The sequence below is a fragment of the Amblyomma mixtum genome, chromosome 1 (assembly GCF_055824585.1).
Source record: "Amblyomma mixtum isolate Tamu chromosome 1, ASM5582458v1, whole genome shotgun sequence".
NCBI classification, from domain to species: Eukaryota; Metazoa; Arthropoda; class Arachnida; order Ixodida; family Ixodidae; genus Amblyomma; species Amblyomma mixtum.
This window is the reverse complement of record NC_143012.1, coordinates 28,759,374-28,784,911: the sequence shown is the minus strand read 5'-3', so window position 1 is coordinate 28,784,911 and position 25,538 is coordinate 28,759,374. Positions and strand designations below refer to the sequence as shown.

The 25,538-nt window shown below is 47.9% G+C and overlaps 1 protein-coding gene across 2 annotated transcripts in view; it reads left to right on the top strand.

The window, feature by feature from the left end:
* The window catches only part of LOC149365886 (metalloprotease TIKI2-like), a 149,405-nt gene that overhangs the window by 84,454 nt on the left and 39,413 nt on the right, over nt 1–25,538 (top strand). For both annotated transcript variants that reach the window (XM_089547048.1, XM_089547042.1), the window contains 2 exons: nt 23,739–24,004; nt 25,046–25,340. In XM_089547048.1, the coding sequence (XP_089403174.1) occupies nt 23,739–24,004; nt 25,046–25,340 (561 nt within the window). The remainder of the gene's footprint in view (nt 1–23,738; nt 24,005–25,045; nt 25,341–25,538) is intronic.

Below are 25,538 nucleotides of genomic sequence, written 5' to 3'. Positions count from 1 at the left end.
GTATCCCATGCTCTATGTTAAATAAATACAGTTTCTTTCCTTCCTTCTTTCTTTCCTTTCTTCTTTCTGTCCTTTCTTCTTTCTTTCCTTTCTTCTTTCTTTCCTTTCTTCTTTCTTTCCTTTCTTTCCTTCTTTTTCTTTCCTTCTTCCCGTCTGTCTGTCTGTCTGTCTGTCTGTCTGTCTGTCTTTCTGTCTTTCTGTCTTTCTGTCTGTCTTTCTGTCTGTCTTTCTGTCTGTCTTTCTGTCTTTCTTTCTGTCTTCCTTCCTTCCTTCCTTCCTTCCTTCCTTCCTTCCTTCCTTCCTTCCTTCCTTCCTTCCTTCCTTCCTTCCTTCCTTCCTGCCTTCGTTCGTTCCTTCGTTCCTTCCTTCCTTCCTTCCTTCCTTCCTTCCTTCCTTCCTTGCCTTCTCTCTTTCTTTCTTTCTTTCGTTCTTTCTTTATTTCTCCCATTTCTCAAACTGTTCTTTCTTTGCTGTAACGGCTGGTTCGTTTAATATCTTGTATCACTTTCTCCCTGTCATATTTGGGTTTTGGAGGAGCCAGCGGAGAAAAATTTGCCGGCATTTGGACTATCGATTGCTATAAAGTAAGTCTTTTGCGGGGCCAGGGGCCGCAAAGTGCTCGGGCATACGTATTTCGTTCAAGCGGAGGGAATTAACGACTGCGCGGAGGTCCCTTTATGGTTCTTTGCTCATATTCGCTGAGGAGTGAGCTACTAGAATTCATGACTGGCCACGATAAGTTATGATCCTTGGAAGGCGGACCAAGTTGCTTTCCGTCGGGTAGCAGGCCCATGCCTGTCATGTATGGGCGCGAAGGCTATTTAACAGACGATATCAAAAACCGCTGTTGCTTAAACCACGGGGAAACCGAGTGTCCCTACCGTACTAACAAAATGAATGGAAAATGCTGTTATCCTGAGTCGCTTTGGGTAGTTATACCCCATAAAAAAAAAAGCAGTGTTTACAACCAGGACTCCCGGAGACGGTTAAGTACAACTTTATCAAACACCTCCACCGACATGCCGCGGCTGCGGTTATTAGTGGTCCTATAGTACTCCGTTCCACGCATAGCAGGAAATGCAGCAGAAGTTGCGGAAGCATTGCGCCCGCAAAACACCGCCAATTATAACTCGTTCCTCTACAAGCCTTTTTAAGTATTTGGACGAAAACAGAGAGAGGTATAAAACGAAGATGAGAGCGAAGGGTATACTATGCGAGACACGAACAATTACGCGCAGCTTCATTTTCATTATACTGTGCAGTTCGGAAATTGACTTAAAAGTTGGTGTCTCCGTTACCTTGTCATTATATTGACAGCCTTCCACTTTGTGCCTGCTTCCTTGACGTAAGCACCGCGATCAACGAAATTACCGTTCTCCGACTCGGTAGGCATGCAGTGAGAACGAAACAGGTCGATGCAGTGTTACGTCAAGATAGCTTGTAACCTTGAGTTGTAAGCTAAACCGCTAAATGTCCTCATTGTCTCTGTCTCAAAGAGCAAAAAAGAACAAATCAGCATGCTTTTCCTCGCGAAAACTGCAGTTATATTCGGCTTTGGCTGTGGATCGGGTGAGTTAATTACGATTGTTCCAATCCGCGAGTCGACAAACTTCTGCGAAACTAACCGAAACTACTGGAGAAACTTGGCAGCTCCGTGGCTACCAGACATCGCCATATTGCTCTTGCTGTCTGACGAGCGTAATTTATTTATTTATTTATTTATTTATTTATTTATTTATTTATTTATTTATTTATTTATTCAAAGTACCTACAGCGCCCATGAGGCATTATTGTAGGGGGGTTATTACTATATACAATAACACATGCAAAGAAGATATTGGAAAACATGTCAGCAAGGATAACACAACATATTAAAAGAAGACTAAATGAGTTTACAACTAGTATGAGTGATGGCACAGTGCTGGTAAACACACTGGACCTGGAAAAAAAAATACATCAGACTATCGCTTCAACAGCACTTTCGAAATCAGGTGCACAAACCACATCATTCGGAAGCTTATTCCAGCCCAGGATTGTGTTAGGGAAAAACGAATACTTAAATACATTAATGCGGCATTGATAACTATTAATCTTTTTCGTGTTATCGAGTCTCTCCGAAATGTAATATGGCTGCTTTAGATAAGTGTTTTTATTAATACCGGTACAATCATTCTGATGCGTCTGTCACAGGAGCACACATGGCCATTTAACCATTCACACATTACTGAAGTATGCGTGATACGTTGAACGTATAGCCGTGAAGTATTTCTGAAGCATAGGTGACACTGCATGCTGCCGTTGTGCAGGCATATCTCTAAACATTCACCCATTCTCTCGGAGAAAATATGAGAGGCCATGCATATATGAAAGAACGGGATAGTTTCGCTGCCTGGGGTTCATTGCAATGGTTTCTATGACGAGCTCCATCGTCAGTGGCGGTTGTCCTTCATCCATTCTTGCGTATGTGTAAAAAAAACAAAAAAAACGAAAACAAAGAAAAAGAGTAAAAGTGGTACTGAATACGAGCAGCGCTGTTGCGAAATCGGGCCAAGAAAAATATGTCAAGAGCACATCGCAAACAAAAAAAAAAAAAAAAGGACCATTAAAAAGAGTGAAGAGATTTAGCAAGAGATTCCGCAATAGGTACAAACGACACTCGGCATCTTGCGATCCGCGTCGGAAGTTCCATATACGATGCGACAAGGCGAAGAACTTTGATGACGAGTTCAACGCAAGGACGAAAGGAAAAGGATTTCCCGAAGACGCGAGATTTGAGAAGAAGGCATGAGACGCGGCCGCAATGTGACTGAACTCGTCGTCAGGCGACGACGGAGCGCACATCACAGGAAATGAGCGCGCCATTGAGTGACACGTTCCGTGACCGAGACCGAGCGGGTGCCAACGTGCCGCAGTCATCCAGAGGAAAGAAAGGAAAAAGAAAAAAAGAGACAGCGGGGAGACGGCGCAAAACAATGTCGGCGGCTCGGGATGTGGGTGCTCCGTGCTCGTTATCATTGAATTCATGTTACGCTTTAGATGTAGGCACGCGCTTCGTAGACTGTTGTTAAAAGTGTGCAATAACGCCAGTCTGGAATAATGGCGGAGGCGTATTTTTCTACAAGATAAAATGGAGGGAGAAGGGGGAAGAGCGTATACTTACGTGCTGCAAATACGATTTAAAGAAGGTTCGAATGCAAGAGCACTATATGGATCTGTCGAGTCAGCAAAGAGTGTCTGCAGTTCTGTCCACACGGTTACATTGTTCTCTGAAGATCTATGTGTGAAAGCGTGATTGTGACAGATAGTGTGTGATAAAATGTTGCCGTTCGAAAAATTTGGTTGATGAGGCGTAATTAGCTCAATAATTAAACGCGAAAAAACGCGAAAAAGTACACTTGGACATCAAAGTAGCCACGGACGTCGATATAGTACATGGACGTCAGAACAGCCAAGGACGTAATTATGTCCGCACGATGACGTCGTTCTCTGAAGATTAATGTGTTAAAGTGTGATTGTGTCGACAGTGTGTGATAAGATGCTGCCGTGAGAAAAAATTCGGTTGATGAGGTGTAACTACAGTTAATTAAAGGCGAAAAACCACGAAGAAATACACTTAGACGTCAAAATAGCCATAGATGTCGATATAGTAAGTGGACGTCAGATCAGCCACGGACGTCGCCATAGTATGCAGATGTTTTGCTTTCGCATTGCTCCAATGCGGGTCGCAGCAGTGATCTCAAAGTTTTTTTTAGACGTTACTGTGTTCTTACTGAAGTTCTTTGCTCTGTTAGGCTTTCCCGTGTTCTTCCTTTAGAGGGGCAGTTATTGGATTCCATTCAGTTGCGAAGACAAAGCTTCGGTCGCTTTTACTCTCCTGCGTGAAGCCTGTGCGCATTTCGTAGCAGACAGCGTGCACTCATCCGCTGTAGAAATATGTCATCATGATGAGCTGATGAAAATCGCTCACGAATCACGCACATGGAGTGATATGTTCTGATATACATGGAGGTGGGAAGTGTAGGGAGCGGGATATGTACAAAGCTGAGTGAATAAATACGAGTATCTTTCGTTCAGGGCTATAGAGCAGTTGACGCGCGGGTCATAAAGCTTCGGAGGGGGGTTATGTCGTCCGCTGAACAAGAGGTTTAGATACGCGCTCCTCTCTGTTGTTCACTATTGAATCGAAACTTAACACTTTAGTGTCGCCCTCTGAGCTCTTTGCAGCAACGTGAACTTCCGTTTTGATGAACAAAAAGAAAACAAAAAAAAAACAGATGACGTCACAGCGCGGGCTTGGAGCAAACATAGAAGTTGAACTGCACTAGTTGAGGTCGCACTCGCCTGATTAGAAGCTATAGCTTCACAGTGTCCGTCTTCTGCAACTATGTATTATTAATGCAAAAGATATAGTTGGCTACGTCGCGCCATCAAAACTTATCCGCATGATTGTGTCGTCCAGTAAAGATAAATGTCCTAAAGTTTGATTGTGTTAAATATTGCGTGATGAGATCTTGCTGTGGGCAAAATTTGGTTCATGGGCTGTAATTAGTTAATTAATTACACGCGAAAATTACACTTGGACGTCAAAACAGCCGTGGACGTCGATATAGCACGTGGACGTCAGAATAGCCACGGACGTCGATATAGTATGTGGACGCTTTGCTTCCGCACTGCTCCAATGCGGGTCGCCGCTGCAGTGATCACAAAGTTTTTTTTTTTTAATTCCGAAAACTATACTGCGCTGTTGGGGACAAGTATCATTCCACAAAAGTTAGCTGCATTGAACATCACTACACCTGCATCAGCTCTAGTCTCAACGGTGCTGAAAAATTCTGCGTTTCGCAGCGCCCTCTGTTTCTGACCAGGAAAACAGCTCGTCTGCGTGTTTCTGACCAGCTGAAAGCTTCGGCACCACTGCACATTCGTGTCCCGAGACAGAGCCCACATACTGGTCAGGCCGGGCGGCCAAGCTCAGCTGGCAGGCGCGGATTTATGGCGTTCTGTCCGGCAGACCGGAAGTGCAGACGACAGCCGCAAAGTGTCGCATGTCTCGCAGCCGAGCGCGCGCACAGCGCAGCAGCGCCCTCTCTTTCTCTTTCTCTCCCCGGGCGACAGGAGGCGCTGCAGTTGTTTTTTTTTTATTCCATCTTTGTAATTTTGATCTTTTTTTGAAAACCGCGAAGTAGACGACAGAATGACGACGCCGTCGCCGCCGCCATGGCTGGCTCGGTTTCACAGTCATCGCGTCCCTTTTGCTGTAGATAAGTGCTGTGCCCTATTTTTCTTCTCGAGCCCAGTTCTGTCCCTGGCGCTCGCTGTACGCTCGCAGAGTTCTCTGGGACGCCGCGGGTTAAAAGAAAAATAAAGCAAACAAAACAGTAAAAGAGTTCCGTTCAGGCTCGGCTAAACAAAAACAAAGTGATTTCGAATGTGCGTCCCGCAGTCGGCCCCTAAGAGTCGGCCCCGTTCCTCTTTGGAAAAGCAAGGGAAAAGCATGCCCGCATGAAGAAGGAAGAGGATTTCTTTTCTTACAAGGAATGGGCGTGGAGTGCGGCTCGGTGGCGGAGTCGGCTTCTGGAAGAGGAAAAAAAGGAACTAAATCCCAAAATGAAGGCCCACAAATAAGGCATACGGGCCACAGTCCCCCTTGAAGGCCCTTCGCCATCGAATCCCCCCCTCCCCCTTTTCAAGGCGGGAAACGAGAAAAGGGCTAATGCAGACTGCATGCTTAGAGTGCCTTTTATCGGTTGTTTCTTTATTGCTACTCTTTCTGATGTTTCAGTGGTTTAAACGATAACCGCAGTGTTGTGGCAGCTGAAGCTGCAATCATCTAACCACGGACTGAAATCCACAGCCAGAGTTCTCAAGCACAGAAAACTGGGTCGTGTTTTGCGCATTAGCCGACAGCAACAGCAGCAGAAGTCAATGATCTACGCGATAGGCGAATTGCTTCAGTCAATCAATAAGCAGGTCGCACGCGCGGATAGCTTTTAGAATAATCTCGCTCGAGCTATAGTTTTCTCAACGCTGTATAAGGTCGTCTTTCAGTTTCTTGAAAAGGATCGTATGTAGCAAAACCATGGAACGGATCCAGCTGTCCTTTGAGCGGCAGCACGAATGTCTCTTTCGCTTCATTGCTCTTGGGAAATGACAAGTCAGAGCGATTAGCGTCCCGCCAAAGAGGTTTTTTTTTCCGGCCACGTAGTGATCGAATGTTTTCTTTCTTTTCACTTTTTGATGAGGGAGAACTTCGAACGCCAATTCCAAGCTAGGAAAGAGAGTGTGCTGTTATGCGCGGACTGAATGAACAGAGTAGGAAAGACTGAACGTCGCATATGCGACGCTTGAGCTCGAATTCCTTTCCCGGTGTGCGCACATATTTGCGATCGGTCGAAGTGCGCCCGTTCTTCGAAGGTTTGGGAAATATGCGGAATTAAATTAGGCCTTGAATAAACCTTGCATACAAAGGCGTATTTGTGACCCTGCGGCGAAAGTCATTAATTTGCCCAGGAAGTATGTTAATCAAGCAATAATGAGACGCTGCTGAATAAGAAGATGCGAAATTCCAGTGGAAACATCTAAAGCTTGGAGAAATGGACGGGATTAATTCAGATCCCCGCCGAGTTAAGTTCCTGGAAGTCCGCGTCGGTGTTGCTAAAGTCGCTTTTATTAGCGAAGCTCGAAATCCTCTCCCTCCCTTTTTTTTTCTGTTTGAAAATTGAAAATCGAAAATGACCGGGCGTGTTACCCCGGGGCAAAGCTTTTCGGCAGTAACACTTAGGTTTAGTTTTTTTTTTTTCACTTTCCTAAAACGCTGCCGTTTTTGAGCTCTTGGAGGTATGATCAAAGACGTCCCCCAGAAGTCGTGACTTTCTAAACACCGTTTGAAGCTATGTTTGTCATCTACATGTTCTCACAACGTCTGAACGCGCTCGCTACTTGTCGGGTCGGCTAATTATGTCCACAGCCCTGTAACAAGGGTGCACGGTACCCAATCCGGAGCTCATTTACCAGTTAATCCCAAAAACTTTCCAGCTAGGGCATAATCTGGGTCTCACCCTTTGCTCTGTCTTTGCTCTGTCTTTCCAGTTAGCTCGTTTACCAATTAATCCCAGAAACTTTCCAGTTAGGGCATAATCTGGGTCTCACCCTTTGCTCTGTCTGCACGACGTAAAACATTAAGTGTGAGAAAAAGAAGGAATTTTGGAGGAATACTGTCAGTATTTTTGTTTTCCTGAAATCACTTGTATACGCATCGGACTTGTTTAGTATGTTTTATGTACCTTGTAATATGAATGCAAAACTGGCACTTTAGCACTGCTGTTCGCATAAAAAGTGTTGAAGTTTTCATATCACTCTCTATTTCGTCGTGTATTGTTCTTAGTGCTGGCCACATTGTACGGCTGATTTGCGCATGCGTAATTCTGTCTCTAAAGCGTAACAGCACGCTTGAGAGCGGAAAAGTGCGGTCCAGTGAAATTCTTAGTCTTGCGTGCTCCATGGCAGAACGTGCTCCATGGCATTTTCTATATAGCGGATCCAATTAGTTACTTTTATTTAGCAGTCCCTATGTGGACTGAGACGCCACTTGCAACTTCTGCATTTTACGCTACCAATTTTTCATAAACACTGCCAGAAGGCCTTGGCTACATGTTTTCACCCTCTTCACGCTAATAACGCATTTATTTATACATCAAGCATACTTTTGCGCATTTTTTTTTCAGCAATACTGCACATTTCCTACCACTTTCTTCGACCAATATACTTTTCGGCTGGGTTTTAGTTTGGAGGATTTAACGTCCCAAAACGACTCAGGCTACGAGGGACGTCCTAGAAGTGGAGCACCGGATAATTTCGACCACCCAGGGTTATTTAGCGTGCAAATGCGACCGAGATAGAACCCGCCGTCTTTCTGGTCAGTAGTCCAGCTCCATAACCACAGAGCCACCGCGGCGGCTTCAATATACTTTTCATATAATCACAGAAGAGACAGTCTGCTTCGGCTATAGCGGCAGAATGACTCAAACGCCCTTCTACCATTGGCGTGAGTATTACACTGGAGGATGTAGGATGGCTCCCACTCTTCCCGCAAGCTGAACGCAGACATAGGGCTCAGATCTCATCTAGCTGTCGCGACAGCAGTCTGGCCGAAAACAGAGGCGAAAGAGACGGGGGAAAGACAGCAGAGAGCAAATATTTCGGCACGTCTATTTCATCCGGGGCTTTCACGGCGCTAACCGAAAGACGTTGCATCGCGACATGCCGACCCACGCTGTTGGGGACGCCGAGCTGTGGATGCTGGTGGAGGCGGCAGCATCCGAGCACGAGACACACTGGTGCGCCCTGCACGTGACGCGTCAGCGAGGTGTGACTGCGAGCTGGCGATGATGACAGCTCCACACGCTCCCATGAGATGCGGGAGCGACGGAGCGGCTAACGAGTCTGTCACCCGCAATCAGCGCACCCGTCGCGTGATGTCTGCCGGCCCCTGGCAGCAGCGACAGATGCTTGAGTGCTGCATTTCTGCTTGGTTGCGGCATCTCTGCACTCCCGAATGCAGGGGCGGTAATGCAAGGCGCCATTTATTATGTATGGCCTCCGAGATTGTCGCAAGTCGTGACTCAATGCCGGGACGTGGATTTCGGAGGCCACTAACTCGACTGAGATACCCGCAGCAGTGGCTCAGTGGATATGGGGCTTTTGCTGAGCTCAAGGTTGTGGGATGAAATCCCAGTGGCGACGACTTCATTTTGATGGGGCCGAAACGCGAAATACGCCCGTGTGCAGTGGGATGTCAGTGCACTTTAAATAATTCCAGGCGGTGGAAATTAATCATGAAACCAACGTTCAAATGCTTCAGATCGTTAAATCAAGCAAGACGCACCAAATTTCTTGGTGCAATAATTTCGTCTCGCTATCAACTTCTTGCGTAGGTCACAAGAAAAGTTTGAACGACTGTCTGTTTCCTTGTCGCGGAAGTTATGAACGTAGGCGCAGCTTTACTGCAGACCTCATTTATCCCACTACAGTCACGCTCTTTCTGCTTATCCGATGTCGCTTTTATCGCGAGAACAGAGCCCGCCTGGCTTTATGGGAAAGCGGAATGCGTATGACGTCATACGCATCAAAACGCATGACAAAATTTTCTGTCGTGTTTCTGTCGCGCGACACAACTCTGTGTCGTGCGACAAGAGATCTTGTCGTGCGACACAGCCTCTTGTCGTGCGACACAACCTCCTGTCTTGGGTTCTGTCGCACAACAAAGGTGTCTACTGGGACTGCTCAAGATCTCATCGAGAACGGAGGCCAGAGCAGATATAGATCTCCGTCGGAGCCCGCGTCTGTTGGGGCGGCTGCAGGAATAATAGCTGGCGGGCATGGGGCGCGTAATTGATGTCGAGTGTCTCCTTCGGACGAGGCATGACAGGCGCTACACACGAAGACGAAAGCCCGCGGCGCGCCTTGTGTAATCAAACCGTGGTGAAAGCCGACTCGTGTGCGCGAGGACGGAACAGACGCTCGACCGCGCCATGCCCTTGGAAGAGCGTACGCCTGCGCTTAGCGAAAAACAGAGGTCCTGCGCGGCCGAAGCGTGCATATCGCATTAGAAACGAACGGACGGTCTAAAGAGTCTCCGAGGTGACCCAGCTTGTCTCTCGGCAACACGAACATAATTTAAGTGTGATAACTGCATCAGGCTGGCTCTTCTGAAGATTTGATGATGGCGATGCATTTTTTATGACGCAAGGACATCTGCGGTTAAAGAGCGCTGTGGCGTAAGGTATTTTCGTCTACTCAAGTTGGAGTCAAAGACCCATATTTCCCAAGTTTTTCACGCCTACATAAGTTGAGCACCAGGCTAGGGGAAAGCTTGTCCCTATTACATCATCGGTGGGTACCCGGCGGCAATGGGGATCGAACTCCACACCTCCTGCATGAGCGGCGGATGCTCAAACCGCTAGGCAACCGTTGCGCTCTCTTCTGAAGATTTAACCGTTAAACGCCCAACGTACGGAACTGTCGCCCGAAAAAAAAAAGCTCTGTTGTTCTGGATTAATGCATTCATATATAAAAAAAACTTAAGCTCATAAATCCGCTCATTACCTCTGTCATTACCCTTTTTTTTTCGTTTTCATAGCCTCGCCAGCCCTTCATAATGTAAACTGCAGGACAAAGGCTTCCCATAAGACTCCCAATTAGCGCTCGCCCGTGCAGCCACGATCGGCTTTGCCTGGGAAATTCCATAATCGCATCTTACCAGCTGACTTCCGGCCGACTGATAAGTACGTTTTCGTAATCCACTCCATTATCTTTATGCACTATCGATTATCTGCAGTCCACATTACGCGTCTCATACAGATCCACTTCCTCCTCGCGATTTCCTCCGGATTATCGGTAATTCCAGTTGGCGCGCTGATTGACGTTGATCTCTTCGTAATTTATCTCCCTAACTCTCTCGATTTCCTATATATATATATATATATATATGGTTTGGTTTATGGAGTTTAACGTCCCAAAGCGACTGAGGCTATGAGAGACGCCGTAGTGAAGGGCTCCGGAAATTTCGACCACCTGGGGTTCTTTAACGTGCACTGACATCGCACAGTACACGGGCCTCTAGAATTTCTCCTCCAAAGAAATTCTAGCCGCCGCGGCCGGGATATATATATATATATAGATATATATATACAGGGTGGTTCACCTAAGACTTTCTGCAATTTTTAAAAATAAGCGTTTTGAATTAGATGCGCGCTTTTTCTGACATAGCATTGTCAGTGGGTAGTACATCTTAATTCAACTGAGACGTGCTAACTAGCAGGCTTGTTAACCAATATTTAATAGTTAACTTTTAAACTATTCCCGTTAGGCTCCTTAATTATTGAGCGGCATGTAGCCCACCCTAAGCAATGTCCATATCTGTTTTTAGAATTTCGAGAACGCGATTATCCTCGGCGCTGTGGCCCAACACATTTCGCCTACATCGCGCCAAAATACATGCGGTTTGAGAAGCTTGCAGGCAAAGCAACCTCTCCAGTGAACCTAACTCGTCGAAATAGCCAAAATTTGTTGGGCCACAGCGCCGAGGATAATCGCGTTCTCGAAATACTAAAAACGGATATGGACATTACTTACGGTGGGCTACATGCCTCTCAATAATTAAGGAGCCCAACGGTAATAGTTTAAAAGTTAACTATTAAATATTGTTTAACAAGCCTGCTAGTTAGCACGCCTTAGGTGCATTATGATGTACTACACCACTGAGAATGCTATGCCAGAAAAAGCGCGCATCCAATTCAAATAGCTTATTTTTAAAAATTGCAGAAAGTCTTAGGTGAAACACCCTATATATATAAATATATATATATATATATATATATATATATATATATATATATATATATATATATATATATATATATATATATATATATATATATATACACACACACACACACACTGGCAAAACAAGTGTCTTCAGCTGACGAGGCCCGTTAGAGATAGATTTAAGCAGCACCTGTCAGCATACGCTGCCTCGAATAAACACAAAGATATACCACAACCCATGTAAGCGTCACGTACGAAATCGCGTCAAAATTACGAGGAACTTTAGCGGCTAAAGTGGTGAAAGGCGAAAGCCTGAGTGCTGCATTCTGCTACGCGATTGTTCACTGCACATTTTGTTGGTGCATTAATTAACTGCCAATTAATGACGCTCAAGGAGTGGAACGCGACAGCGTGTTGTAGCGCTGCCACGGAGTTCCAGGAACGCCACCACCCGTTCGGCGCGATGCGTTGCCCTTTGAACGCAACGCTTTTTGAGGAAAGGAAATGGGGCGGTAATTCTCTGTCATCTCGGTGGACACCCGAGCCGCACCGTACAGGAAGGGAGCAAGTGTGAGTGAAAGAAGAAAGAGGGGCCGTAATGAAGAAAATGAAAATTGTATTTCAGGAAAGGAAATTACGCATTAACTGTCTCACATATCTCAGTAGACACTAGCCGAAAATTGTATTTGACGAAAGGAAGTTGCGCAGTAACTGTCTCACATATTTCGGTGGACACCCGTCAAAATTCGCGCGCGGTGACGTCATGACAATTTGGACCAATTTGAAACGCGGACAAATACGCCTTGCTCTTCGGTAAATTGGTTTTTGAGGAAAGGAATTGTATCTGTCTCTCATATCCCGGTGGACACCTAAACCTCGCCATAACGGGAAGAGAGGAAGATGGGAGTGAACGAAGACACCGTATTCACTAGACGCACCTTTGCTCCTTCCAAACCATCGAGCTGGCATGGCGGAGTGGTAGCGTGCTCGACTCGCACTCCGGGGACCGGAGTTCGATTCCCAAGCTCGGCCAATTTCTCACTCGGTTTTATGTATTTATCTGGTCTGAGTAGAAAGGTTAATTAGATTAATTGGTTAAGTAAGCAATTAACTAAACTCAGTTAAACTTACTTGGAGTATCACTATACGATCCCTTTAATTGGTTGCATGGTTAGTAGCCGAAGTACAATTGGCCCCGATTGAAATCCGCGCACTGTGACGTCACGACCGTTTCGACGAATTGAAAAGCGTGACATTTATGTCGACAGCTCCTGCTTACAACGATGAGGCATTAAAGGCTTCCGCCTTAAAAATCAGATATGCGTTTGGTAATGCAACGGCGAACATTTCGAAGACGCGGCAAGTGAAAGCTATTTCTTGTTGCACAATCATTTCACAACACCATTTCGGCGCCTGGACGGTGTCTCATTTTCATAGCGTTAGCCATAATACCAGATTTACTCAAGGTCGCCTTAGTATGAAACTCAGTCATTCAAGTGGGACCAGTGGGTGGTACCATTGGTACACACATTGTGGACCATCTAATTGTCCTAGAATGTTCGGAGTGGTATCAAACGATTCACTGCGTTACGGAGCATACGATTACTAGTCGAATCAAAGCGTGGCATATCACAGAGATGCGCACCGACGACCTTTGGTCCACCATACCGTCACTTCTTGGAACTTCAAACATCCATTACGCCGAAACTAATTGACGTAGGACATTCGAAGTGGTGTCAAACGAGTTTTTTTTTCTTTATTTGGTGTCAAACGAGTAAAACGAAAAATTTGTACCGGATATAGTGAAGATCGCCAATATTCGTTCGAAATTGCTAGCGCTCGATACTCATACGCTGTCGGCCCCGCCGCGGTGGCTCAGCGGTTGCGGCGCTCGGCTGCTGGCCCGAAAGACGCGGGTTCGATCCCGGCGCGGCGGCCGAATTTCGATGGAGGCGAAATTCTAGAAGCCCGTGTACTGTGCGATGTCAGTGCACTGACATCGCACGTTAAAGACGTTAAAGAACCCCAGGTGGTCAAAATTTCCGGAGCCCTCCACTACGGCGCCCCTCATATCCTGAGTTGCTTTGGGACGTTCGACACTGCTTCACCTCACTGAGTAAAATGACATCCTATCTAATGCCCGCTAGTTTCTCGAACAGCGCCGCTAATCTATAGCGTCTCTGTAGATAAGACTCTAGCGTTTACATTGCCAAATTCAGCTGCATATATGTCTGTCGTAAAAGAATGACCAGTGACGTCATCGCTCTGGGATTACGTGATCGTTTCCTAGCGAATGAAAACGTGTAGCACAGCTAAGTTCAGTGACAATGTTCGAGCTATGGGCATGCCTACGACGCCTGTAAGGCATGAGTGCGCGGGCAGCGTGACAGTTTGCTATCACATCACTTACGCGGAGGAGAGGGAAAGTCCAGAAGCGTTTTTATTTTTAACATGGAAAGCTAAATGGGGGACTTATTTTCGGGATACACAGCGTCGCCGTGTGCGTAAAATGCCGCAGCCTAAAAGTTGCGAAACTCCGTACAGAATCAATGTATCGATATCCAGCGGTAAGATTAATCCAAACTCGGCCGTTACTTGACCGTCGCGCCACCCGCGGCATTCAGACAATGTTCTCACTGCTTCTCAAAACAACGTTGGAGCCGAGCAAAAAAAAAAAAAGTTCCATGGTGCTTTAGAGGTGAAATACTTTACAAGCACAATACTGGCTTCCAGGTGCCACCAATAACTGACCACAGAGCTCAATAGGTAGTGTTAGCTGTGTCGGCTCACATCCTCAAACTGGTCTTATTGGATGTGCGCGGGGTTGTATAGAGCTCCGCTCATAAACCGTGGGGTGGGGGGGACACTGTGGCTCTATGGCGGCCTGCCACTGCGAAATGTTACGGAAGACAGTCGAAACGCGCCGTGACCAATGAAAAATGATGTTTCCCCTTCTCGTAGAAGTGTTTCCCGCGCCAAACGACGGCCGCAGAGCTGTGGCGTTCTGCGGCTGTCCGTACGACGGCGACGAAGACCAGACCGCCGCTCCGGCCAGCGGACACCGGCCCAGAGCACCGCGTGCGCCACCGCAAGTGCAGAGAGTGAAAAAAAAGAACAGTGAAATGGAATGCGTGAGCGGTTCTGGGTTCGTTTAGAGAGGAAAAGAAGCTGGACTCGGCGAGCCTGCCTCTCTGCTGTTTCCGTCAGGCAAAGTGGAAATAGCTGTCCAGTATAGCTACAAACAGAGGCGAGAAATGAACAGCGTAGATCGTTATGGAGGAGCGGGAGGATGGGGTACGAGGAAATGTACATAGTAAACTACTTGTTGCACTACCGGACGTACGCGTACGTCGCCCTCAATGCACCCTTTGCCTCGAGTCGGGTGCACGCAGAACGGAACAACGATGTAGCAAAGAGTTGGGCTCCCTTTATTGCCTATGCCTCGTAAGAACCTCGTTCTGGTGGACTGTTCGTGTGTGGCCGGGAAGGGGGCGGAGCGAAGCTCAATTTCGGCGAGGAGAGAAACGACTCGTTTATACAGCGATACCCCGTATCGGACCTGCCTCTCTTCACCTCGAAACAGCGAATCCTCCCCGGCATGCGGCGAGACTCGGGAACCGAATAGACTCCACCGCGCCGCAGCATCTCAAGACACGGGAGAAAAGAAACACCAGGGCTCTGGCTCACTACTGAGTCGCCAGTGGATGCGGGGGAGCTCCAAAGCGGCTCTCAATCGCTCGCCAGAGTGGGCGGCCAGGAGAAGGACGAGTGAGAGGGGGGTCGAGAGCGGACAGACGCGCACGCTGGGTTGAGAGAACGGAAAGGGGGGGAGAGATGCGGAAAGCGAAACCGCAGAGGCAGGAGACCGATCTGTCTTGGACGAGTGAGACCAGCTCTGCCTGCTGGCCCGTCCTGCACTTATAGGAAGCTGGAAAGGCGGTGGGAGGGGGACGGAAGGGGGGGGGGGGGGGGGGGGGAGTGGCGGCGCGCTTTTAGGTCTCGTTTTTCTCCTACTCGCTGGACGCCGAGGAGGACCACTTAACGAGATGAAGGGGGCCGCATTCCAGAGCTCTTTCCGCGGCGGCCTGCGGTTCGCACTCTGGAAGAGGACTGAAGTAGGGTCCCGTTTGAGCCGCGACGCGCTGAAGAGGCTGAGAACGCGCGGAGACGCGTCGCGAAGAGAGTCCGGCGCGTCTCCGCTGGCCGCCAGGAATGCCGCGGCTACCGACGGGTGACTGAGAGGTCGCAATTAAAGTGCGGCGGTTGGCACGCTGCGGGATGTCTTAAGTTAGGGCTGCTCTGCGCTTTAGGAGACTGAAACGAGTCACCTGGTATTGTGTGTCTGGTGCGATGGTGGCTGTCCTGTTTCGTTGAGGATGCGGGTTCCTAACCGAATTTCGCTTCATACCACTTGATCAGTGTGGTGACGATGTACAACTACAGCAAGAGCGATTAGCCAATGTCTGTCATCTACCAGAATATTGAATATCGACCCGAATATTATTGTATTTGATTCGGTGAATGAATCAAATAGTAAATGTTCAAGATTGTTCGAAACGAATCGAATTAATTTTCACGTTTTCGAATAATTGGCACGAAGTGAAAATAGTGCACTCCTTTTCTTTTTGTTTTGGCGACGGCTGTTTCAGAAACGGGGCGAACTCCTAAGCCGCGCAGTATGCTGGCGATGCATACTCGATTCCGTCTTTTCACTTTTCGATTCGTAGCTAATTCGGCTTTTACTACACTATTCGTGTCCGCAAAGCTAGCCTATACTATTCGTATTCGATCCCGTTTCGAAAGCACTATTCGCACACCCCTATAAGTACGTCATGGACGTGAAGAATTAGCTACGAATGTAAGATTTGTTTGAGGTGTTTGTGGTCTTGCAGAAAGGTACTGAGAGAAAGAGAGAGAGAGAGTGCGTGTGCGTGTTGTGTGTGTGTGTGCGCGCGTGTGTGTGCGTGCGTGTGTGTGCGTGCGCGTGTGTGTTGTGTGCGTACGTGTTGTGTGCGTGCGTGCGCGCGCGCGCGCGCGCGCGTGTGTGTGTGTGTGTGTGTTGGTTTATTGGGGTTTAACGTCCCAAAGCGACTAAGGCTATGAGAGACGCCGTAGTGGAGGGCTCAGGAAATTTCGACCACCTGGGGTTCTTTAACGTGCACTGACATCGCACAGTACACGGGCCTCTAGAATTTCGCCTTCATCGAAATTCGGCCGCCGCGGCCGGGATCGAACCCGCGTCTTTCGGGTCAGCAGCCGAGCGCCGTAACCACTGAGCCACCGCGGCGGGGCGTGTGTGTGTGTGTGCGTGTGTGCGCGTGTGCGTGCGTGCGTGTGCGTGCGCGTGTGCGTGCGTGCGTGTGCGTGCGTGTGTGTGTGCGTGCGCGTGTGTGGGCGTGTGTGTGTGTGCGCGCGCGTGTGTGTGTGTGTGTGTGTGTGTGTGTGTGTGTGTGTGTGTGTGTGTGTGTGTGTGTGTGTGTGTGTGTGTGTGTGTGTGTGTGAGGAGTGAGCTAGTTAGCTTAACTTCGACTGCTCTGGCATAGCATAAGAATGGTGCATATTTCAGCTTACTGTTAGAACATGCTACCATTACTACTGCGGCTTCTGCTATGCTACTGATGATAGTAATAATATCACTATAATGATGACGTCGCAAACTTTGGGATACCTCCGCGGCACAACTCTTGCTTAAAAATGCTTTTTTTAACTATGTACCTCCATTCATTCCCTCGGGGCATCTGCTTGTCTGTCTATATCGACCCGCAACCAAGTTGCCCGCCCTCACGTACTCGACGACCGAGCTCGGTCAAAGTGAGCCTCCGCTAGCGCGCGTTACTCAACTTTCCCGGCTAACGAGTCAGCAGCAGCAAAGAGTTGCCAGACACGACTGAAGGCGACATTATACACACTGCAAAGAGGCGCAAAATGGATTGCAGTAATCAGATCAGGTCGGCGAAGTTGCGCACGCCACGAGCTTGTCCACATCACTTGACGGCCGATCCTTTCTTCAGCGAGAGACTGTCGCCCCCGAAGCCGACAGCTTGCCTCCTTTCCTTTCCTTCCTTGATTATTTCTTTGGCGCCCGTCCTTAGGAGTTCGGCGGCCACCTCAAGAAGAGGCGAGGAGGTCTTTACATCGCAGGAGCCCAGAGTGGCGCTGATTGGCTTACGACAAAAGGGCTGGCGGCCGCAACGGAGCCAGGACCGGGTCGAAGATGTAGATTGACGCGTTATCGACGGGAAGCCCGGTTCTTCTCTCTCCCTCCTCCGCACCCACCTCTCGCCACCTTATACTAGAGAGTTCTAATCCGCGCCGAGGCACGTTCATGTTTTGTATTTATTTTTTTTTTTGCCTTAGCAGGCTCGAAAGAGGCGCAGTGAGCAAGCGTCGTGTGATTAAAAAGAGAGAGGGAGGGAAAGAAAAAGAAAAGGGATATAGAGAAGGAAACAAGGAAGAATACGAAGGAGAGAAAGAAACAAGATACGGAGGAAAGGTTCAACAAGACATTGGCAGGGAAAAAGAGGGAACAAAGAGGAGGGAAGAAAGAAAGAAATAAAGAAAGAAAGAAGGAAAGAAAGAAGGAAAGAAAGAGAGAAAGAAGGAAAGAAAGAAAGAGAGAAAGAAAGAAAGAAAGAAAGAAAGAAAGAAAGAAAGAAAGAAAGAAAGAAAGAAAGAAAGAAAGAAAGAAAGAAAGAAAGAAAGAAAGAAAGAAAGAAAGAAAGAAAGAAAGAAAGAAAGAAAGAAAGAAAGAAAGGGAGGAAAGGGGATAGAGACGCATTGGTGTAACTCAAGAAGACGGCAACAAGCAAGTTGATAAGAAATTAAGAACCAAGGTAGGATGGAGAGAGAATGCCGGGAAGGGTGAAGATGGCAGCCGGAGGAACATGTTTGCGGCGTGATACAATACACGTCTGGGAAACAAGAGAAGGGAATGACATACAGTTAAAATGTGAGGTGAGGGTGCCACAAAATACTGCCCATCGACGCCGGTTCTGTTTACCGGCGTTAACGGCGTGTAACGAGCAGACTCTCGTTTACCAATTGTGCAGAAGTGGAAGAGGTCGGCACGAGGATTAGCTGAACTGGGTTAGTTGGAGATCTTGCGCATAACCCTGGACAGGGGAGGATTTTCAGGATACTTCTGAAGGGAGCGGTTGCGGGGAATGGGAGGGGGGAGGGTCCTATTTGAACCAAGTATTTCTGGGGCATTTTTGTCACAAAAATGAGTTTCAGCATTGTTTTCGCATGTAAAATTTCCCGCCTGAGGTAAGAGGGGTAAGGCGGTCCCCCCCCCCCCCCCCCCCCCCCCCACCTTTCCTCTAATTTCACCCCTGATCCCGGACACGCAGCTAATGCCGCATTACCGATCCCTACGAGAGCTGTCGCTGAAGGAGTCATTGTGACCGACTTTATAATCTGTGTAGGTGTGGTCTGTGCAGCTCTAAGTTGAAGTATACGATAGCCCCAGCCGTTTTGAGGCCAGCGGGTGCAGGCTGCTCTCTTCAGCAAGCAGCTCCGGGCGCTAAGATCGTGTTCGCGACCTTAGCGCCCTTAGCTAAGGTTGCACTAAGGTCGACCTTAGCTAAGCCCTACTCCACTCTACACCCCAACGTCGGGTCTAGTTTTTGGGGCCCGCAGCTGCAAAGTACGAGTTGAAATTCAGCAGCAAACACTTTGTGCTCCCTTGAGACTCTTATTAACCACCGGCGTCACCCTCTTTTCAGTGTCTGTGGTACGCATATAACGGCGTGAGTTAAAGCAGGTCGACTTTCGTATAGCTGCGGCCACCTCAAATTTGTTTAAGTTACTTTCTTTTACAGTGCCATCTATTATTAATAGCCGTGTTTTGTTTTCCTTTCTTACCTCTTTCCACGAAAACGGCACCGACCTGGTTTCGCGAGCTTCCGGCGGACGACCGACCTCTTCCCTCTCGGACCCTCTTTCGAAATGATAACAATAATAAAAAAATACGACCGCGTTCCGAGTCGAGTCGTTCTTTTTTTACTTTCGTGGTCCCCGCGTGTCCAAATCCCCGTACGCTGAATGTAATGCTCATTAGGTACGCCCTGCTGTGGTGTTCGCTCCCCCCCCTGCTTTTCCTGCCCGCGCTCGCCCAAGTGTCGCGCAAGTCTTGCTTTTCTTACGTAGCCAGGACCGTGGCTAGCTCACTGAGCGAGGGGTACGTACGTCGAACGACACCCTCATCTTTTCTCCGAGGTCAGGCAGAAATCGTGAGCATCCATTCTCGCTGTGAGGCTGCTTTGAACTACGTGTTTCGTTTTCTTTTGTTGTTGTTGTTGTTATTCTCTCACTGAGCACCCCAAGGCGTTACTTTTGTACTCAGCCTGAGTGCGATTGACGGTCGCACATGCGCCGCTGGCCTTGTTCTCTGTGGTAGCGTTCTTCCCTGTGACACTTTTTTTTTTCTTAAAGGAAGTGGGGGGGGGGGGGGGGCTTTTGTTTTTGTTTGTTTTTTGATGGATAGCAGCGCAACGCCGAGAAGTGGCTACTACTCTATAAAGCCATTAAATGGCGAATCTGGCGTTTTCTTGACCCTCCACCCAGATTACTTAAACTTCTCAAGCTGGGACCTCCAGAGGATCCTCATCTTTCTGTGCCGAATTTCGCTGCCTGGCAGGGTTTTGTTTTGGTGCAAATGAATTGTCGATTTCTGTGTTTGATGGCCTGAATTTGGGCCATTTCTACGAGAAATCTTGCGAATGTGAAGCCGGGAGTCGCGCACCCATCGATATTCGCTCTGCGTTCGCTGAAGGGGGGAAAAAAAAAATACTGAGCTTGTTTTCGGTGATTTCGGACAAATAATGATACGAACCAGCTACAGTCGCCATTTTATAGCTAATAATAAACACGCACACGAGAGGTTTCTTGACAGTATTCATGACGTCATGATATAATTAGTCTTGACCTCATACTTTCGCCGAAACCCAGTTCCATTTTGAGTTTCTCCATTTTGGCTGTTTTATAGCTTCTGTCCTGTCTGTCGAAACTAAGACAGGGAAGTAAAAAAAAATATCAACCTCCCCGGCTTCCCCGATCAACGCTATGCGATATCACTGTGGGGCAGTTGATCACTGAAGAAAGGACTAAAAGCATTTTTCTGGAAAATAATATGACTAAATTTTAAAAAGCTTTCTTTATTTATTGTCCTATAACAAAACTGGCCTATCACGTGGCATATATGTGTTTTTTTTTTTTTTACCAGCGCTTAGGTCCGTGAGGCAGAATCATTCTGCAGTAATAAGGCCATATTTTGCACAGACAACAGTATTTCAAAAATTGTGCTCCCCCCCCCACACACACACACACACACGCGATTTAATAATGAAACTGCCTCCCCTGCTCTATTGTTGAATATTCTGACGTGAAAAAAGCTGGAAGTTTAGCGCTTGTGTTGTGTTCCTTCAATTTTGTGCGCTATGGATCCTCATGTTGACTACCCACTAGCCCGAACCCTGACCCTTTTAAGATGTACTCCCGTAGACGATGGCGTGTCCCTTTTCTGTCCAAGTAATTTTTGAGAAACTCCGTGTCTCTGTGTGTACAATGTGCGCCTTCCCACGCGCTCCGCTCGAAATAATACTTCGAAATTTGCTTTCTTTTCTCGCTCAAGTGGTCGTTCTATCCTCGTTTGGGAACATGCCTGTGTGTTTAGCTGGACTGCACAGTGGCGCCGGACATGGGATTGTCGGGCTCAGAATCGAGATGAGGCAAGCACAGAGAGCGTCGGGATATACATAGGGAAGGACGGGCAGCAGAAGCAGCAGCGATCCCGGATTCATGGCGGGCAGGCACGGGACACTGCTCGAAACAATAATGAAGTCGGGAAGGGAGAGGAGGAAAAAGAGGAGGAGGCGCCGGAACAAATGGCGCCGAGTTAATGATGCGACGCTAACGAGCACTTTAAAAAGCCGTTTGCGCGGCTTCATTCTTCTAATCGACATTTTCTACGGGCAATTCATTAAAGCGAGAGGAAAAAAAGTCCCTCTTTTTTTCTTCTAACATCCCTTTTTGCTTGCTTTCTGTCCTCTTCTCCCGGCTTCCTTTTCTTAGTCAGCGCGGGGACGGCGGGAGTCGGTGAAGCGTGAGATAAGTCGGAGGCGGCTGTTGAGGGGAAGCAAGTCCCTGGTGTTTGGGGAGGTGGCCGGGTGTAGACCGCGGCGACGGCAAAAAAAAAAAAAAGAAACCAGCGCCACCTAGCCGCGAGCGGTGAAATTAGCCGCCCCCGCTTAATTGCGTGTCCGCGTCCTCACGTCAATGGTTGGCAACCGTCGATACCCATTTCCCCCAATGATCTGCGCATCGTTGAATTGAGCGGAGACAGCGAGATTGCTTGGTGGGGTCTGGGTAATCCCGGAATTCAGTGAAACAGCTATAGAGACTGCCTGGTCGGGTGTATGTGTCAAACGATCGCGCACTTTTGTTGATTACGTGTAGTACGCACAATCGTACGTTCTCCAGCTGGCTGTATATTCATTGGTTCGAGAACAGGGATGTGCAGGTGTTGAAAGAACACCATGAGAACACGCGGACACTCGCAGAAACTATGTAGATAAACTGGATGGGAAACGTTGAGAGTAACATCAAGGTGGTGTCCACATACTGTTCCCCGTTGGTGCTTGCCCGCAGAAACGTTTGAAACGGCGTAGGTACACGGCAAGGCGCAAGCATTCGTTTGCGTTACGTTAAGGCATCGAGAAGATCAGATATAGGAACGCACGCGATACTATGTAATGCTCTGCGCTTAGTTGGTAAGTACCCTTGTCAATTGATTTGCAAACTGAGAAGAGACGTTCATCAGAAAAATGGGACTGCAGGGAGATTGGTGGATGGTAAATGCTTGGACTTCTGGCGCTGGTTGCTCCAGCCTAGCCAGTCGTGTGCTTGGAAGTTCACGAACATCTGGACCTGTTGTCGTGGCACAATATCGGCCTCATTATACGCGAGAGGTACAGGGTTCAAATCTGAATGCAATTAATCCAGAACGCACAACCTAACACACTCGGAAAAGATGCCTATCTATTTCTTGCCTAAGAACCGTGCAAGCAGTGATACACCTGCTTGTCGACAGATTGCTACAGCCGCAGAAAGATTAATCTTTCCATATGGGTCGCATCTCAGTAGTAGTTCTACATAGATTCTGCGACGCCAGAAATGTATAAAGGTATTATACGATTAGCCTTACTGCGTCTACGCTACAGTGCATCAGTACGGCATACCAAGCCCCGAGGATGACGGTCAAACATAGACGACAAAATGGCTTTTGCACACGGTAGGAAGAAACGGCGTTCGGTGATGGAATAGCTCGGAATCCAGTGCGGCAAGTCATTCATGGTATCTTAACGTGTAATTTCTATCAATTTAGTGGGTCTTAACATCGTTGGCAAGCATTTAGCAACGGCATGTGCAGAAGCTATACAGCGCGGTGTACTATCTTCTTATTCCGTTTTGTGCTCGCGCTGCTGATACATATACATATGTTTCACCTGTTACATTACACAGCTTTCAAAAATAGGCTTTTTGAGTTAGACGAGAGCTTTTTCGGCATAGCATTGTAGGCGGTGTAGTACATGAGAATACGGCTGAGACGTGCTAACTAGCAGGCTAGTTAACTAATATTCAAAAGTTGACTTGTGAACTATTACTGTTAGGGTCGTTTATTACTGACAGGCGTGTAAGTAACTGTAAGTAACATCCATGTTAATATTTAGAATTTCAAAAACGCGCTTACCCTCGGCGCTGTGGCCCAACAGATTCTGGCTACATTGCACCAAAATACATGCGCATTCGAGAAGCTTGCAGGCGAAGCAACCTCTCCAGTGTACGTAACTCGCCGAAACGGCCAAAATTTGTTGGCCTACAGCGCCGAGGGTAATCGCATTTTCGAAATTATACAAACTGACATGAATGTTATTTGCAGCGTGCTACACGCCTCTCAATAATTAAGGAGCCTAGCTGTAATAGTTACAAAGTTAACTACTCAATATTTGTTAACCAGTATGCTAGTTAATTAGCACATATTATCTGGTTTCAGCTCGGCTGCTGATCCGACGCGGGTTCGATCCCGGCTGCGGCGGACGAATTTCGATGGACGCAAAATTCTAGAGGCCCGAGTGCTGTGCCATGTCAGTGCACGGTAAGGAATCCCAGGTGGTCGAAATTTCCGGAGCCCTTCACTACGGCGTCCCTCATAGCCTGAGTTGCTTCGGGACGTTAAACCCCAATAAACAAACAGTTAACACATCTTGTCTGGTTTCTGCTGTACTACACCGCTGACAATGCTATCCGAAAAAACCGCCGTTGAAACTCAAGAAGCCTATTTGTAAAAATTGTACAATGTCTTTGGTGAAACACCCTGTATATACATATGATATTGTTCTTTGGGACGGGCGCAGAGCGGCGGCGTTCGCTCCTTCCTGTGGTCGACCCGCGGCGAGCCGCCGTCGTACTTCTTCGGTACCATCCACGTGCCGTACACGCGCGTCTGGGACCACGTGCCGGAGAACGCCAAGCGGGCCTTCGGCAACGCGGACAGCGTCGTCTTCGAGCTCGACCTCCTGGACCCCGGCACGCTGGCGGCGCTCGCCAACTGCCAGCTGCTGCCCGAGGGCCGCTCGCTGGCCGACGTCCTGCCGCCCGAACTGCTCGCCAGGCTGCGAAGGTCAGGGACTCTCCTTCTCGGAAAAGGGGAGGGGGGGGGGGGGGGGGTCCTATATTTCACCGGTGCTCTTCTTAGATTATCTATCTTCGATGGAAAACAAAAAATGTTTTCGCGGTTTTCTTACTGAAATTTTTCGCCAGACACGCCGCTCCTCTGAGACGGCCGTTATAAATTTTTTTAGACAGTATACAGACTGTCTATAGGCTTCTGTCTACAAAGTCTATGGACTCTCTATAGACAAATCCCAGAGAACAGACTATGGCCAATACAAATGCTATAGACAGTCTGTAGATTTCTGGTCATACACTTTTAGTAGACTTTTTTCTATAGAGAGTATATAGACTATGATTACATAGAGAAAAAAAATATCTATAGGAAGGCAATAGAGTCAATAAGAAGTGTACAGACTGTCTATAGACTTCTGTCTATAAAGTGTACAGGCTCTCTCTGGACAAATCCTAGAGAACAGTCTATAGGCAATACAAATGCTATGAGAGTCCATAGACAATATATAGATTTATGGCCATAAACTTTAGACTTTTGTCTATAGAGAGTCTACCGACTATGAGTACAGACAGAAATAAATCTATAGGAAGGCAGTAGAGTCTATAAGAAGTCTATAGGCTATCTATAGACCATTTTTATAAGGGCGTAGGGCGAATGGAGACACACTAGTCAGTGCTTTTTGCATTCAAAACGACACGCTGCCTGCCGTGTCAATGTTTCTTTTGGGCTGGGTCACGAATGAACTCTAATGATACCGGGACAACGCTTCCCTTACAGGATTTTCTCTAGACAGTCTATAGAGTTGTGTCTATAAAGTCTCTATGCTCTAAACAGACAAATCGTAGAGAAAAGTCTATAGGCAATACAAACACTATAGACAGTCTATAGAGAATCTATAGGTTTATGGCCAAACACTCTTAGCAGACTTTTGTCTATAGACAATGAATAGACAAAAAAACATAGGAAGGCAATAGAGTCTACAAGAAGTCTACAGACTGTCTATAGACCATTTCTACAAGGGACACCATCTCTCAGGCACCTGGAGTACGTGCGCGCCAAGATGTCGTCGTGGATGACGGCCGACCAGCGCGGCCGGGGCCTGTACGCCGACTACCTGTTCCACGCCATCACGGGCGACTGGGAGCGCAAGCGGCCCATCTGGGTGCTGCTCATGGTCGACTCGCTCACCGAGGGGGACGTGCGCGCCAGGGGGGTGCCCGTGCTCGACCTCTTCCTCGCCCAGGAGGCCCAGAGGCTCGCCAAGCGCACCGGCGCCGTCGAGCAGGTGCACGAGCAGTGCCTGCCCCTCAACGGGCTCAACTGCAGCCAGGTACGTCATCCTCCCCCTCACATTCGACAGAGCGGTCTGTCATATATGCGGTCTTGCGAGAAGCCCCTGCGAGAGCCGACCCAAAGGCGAAATGTAATAAGGGACAGCTAGCTTGTCGAGTCGGTATACAGCCTTTGCCAAAAGTAACCAGGCTGCATGGTTTGCTTTTCATTCGTGTTGTAGAGCCCTCACAGCGTC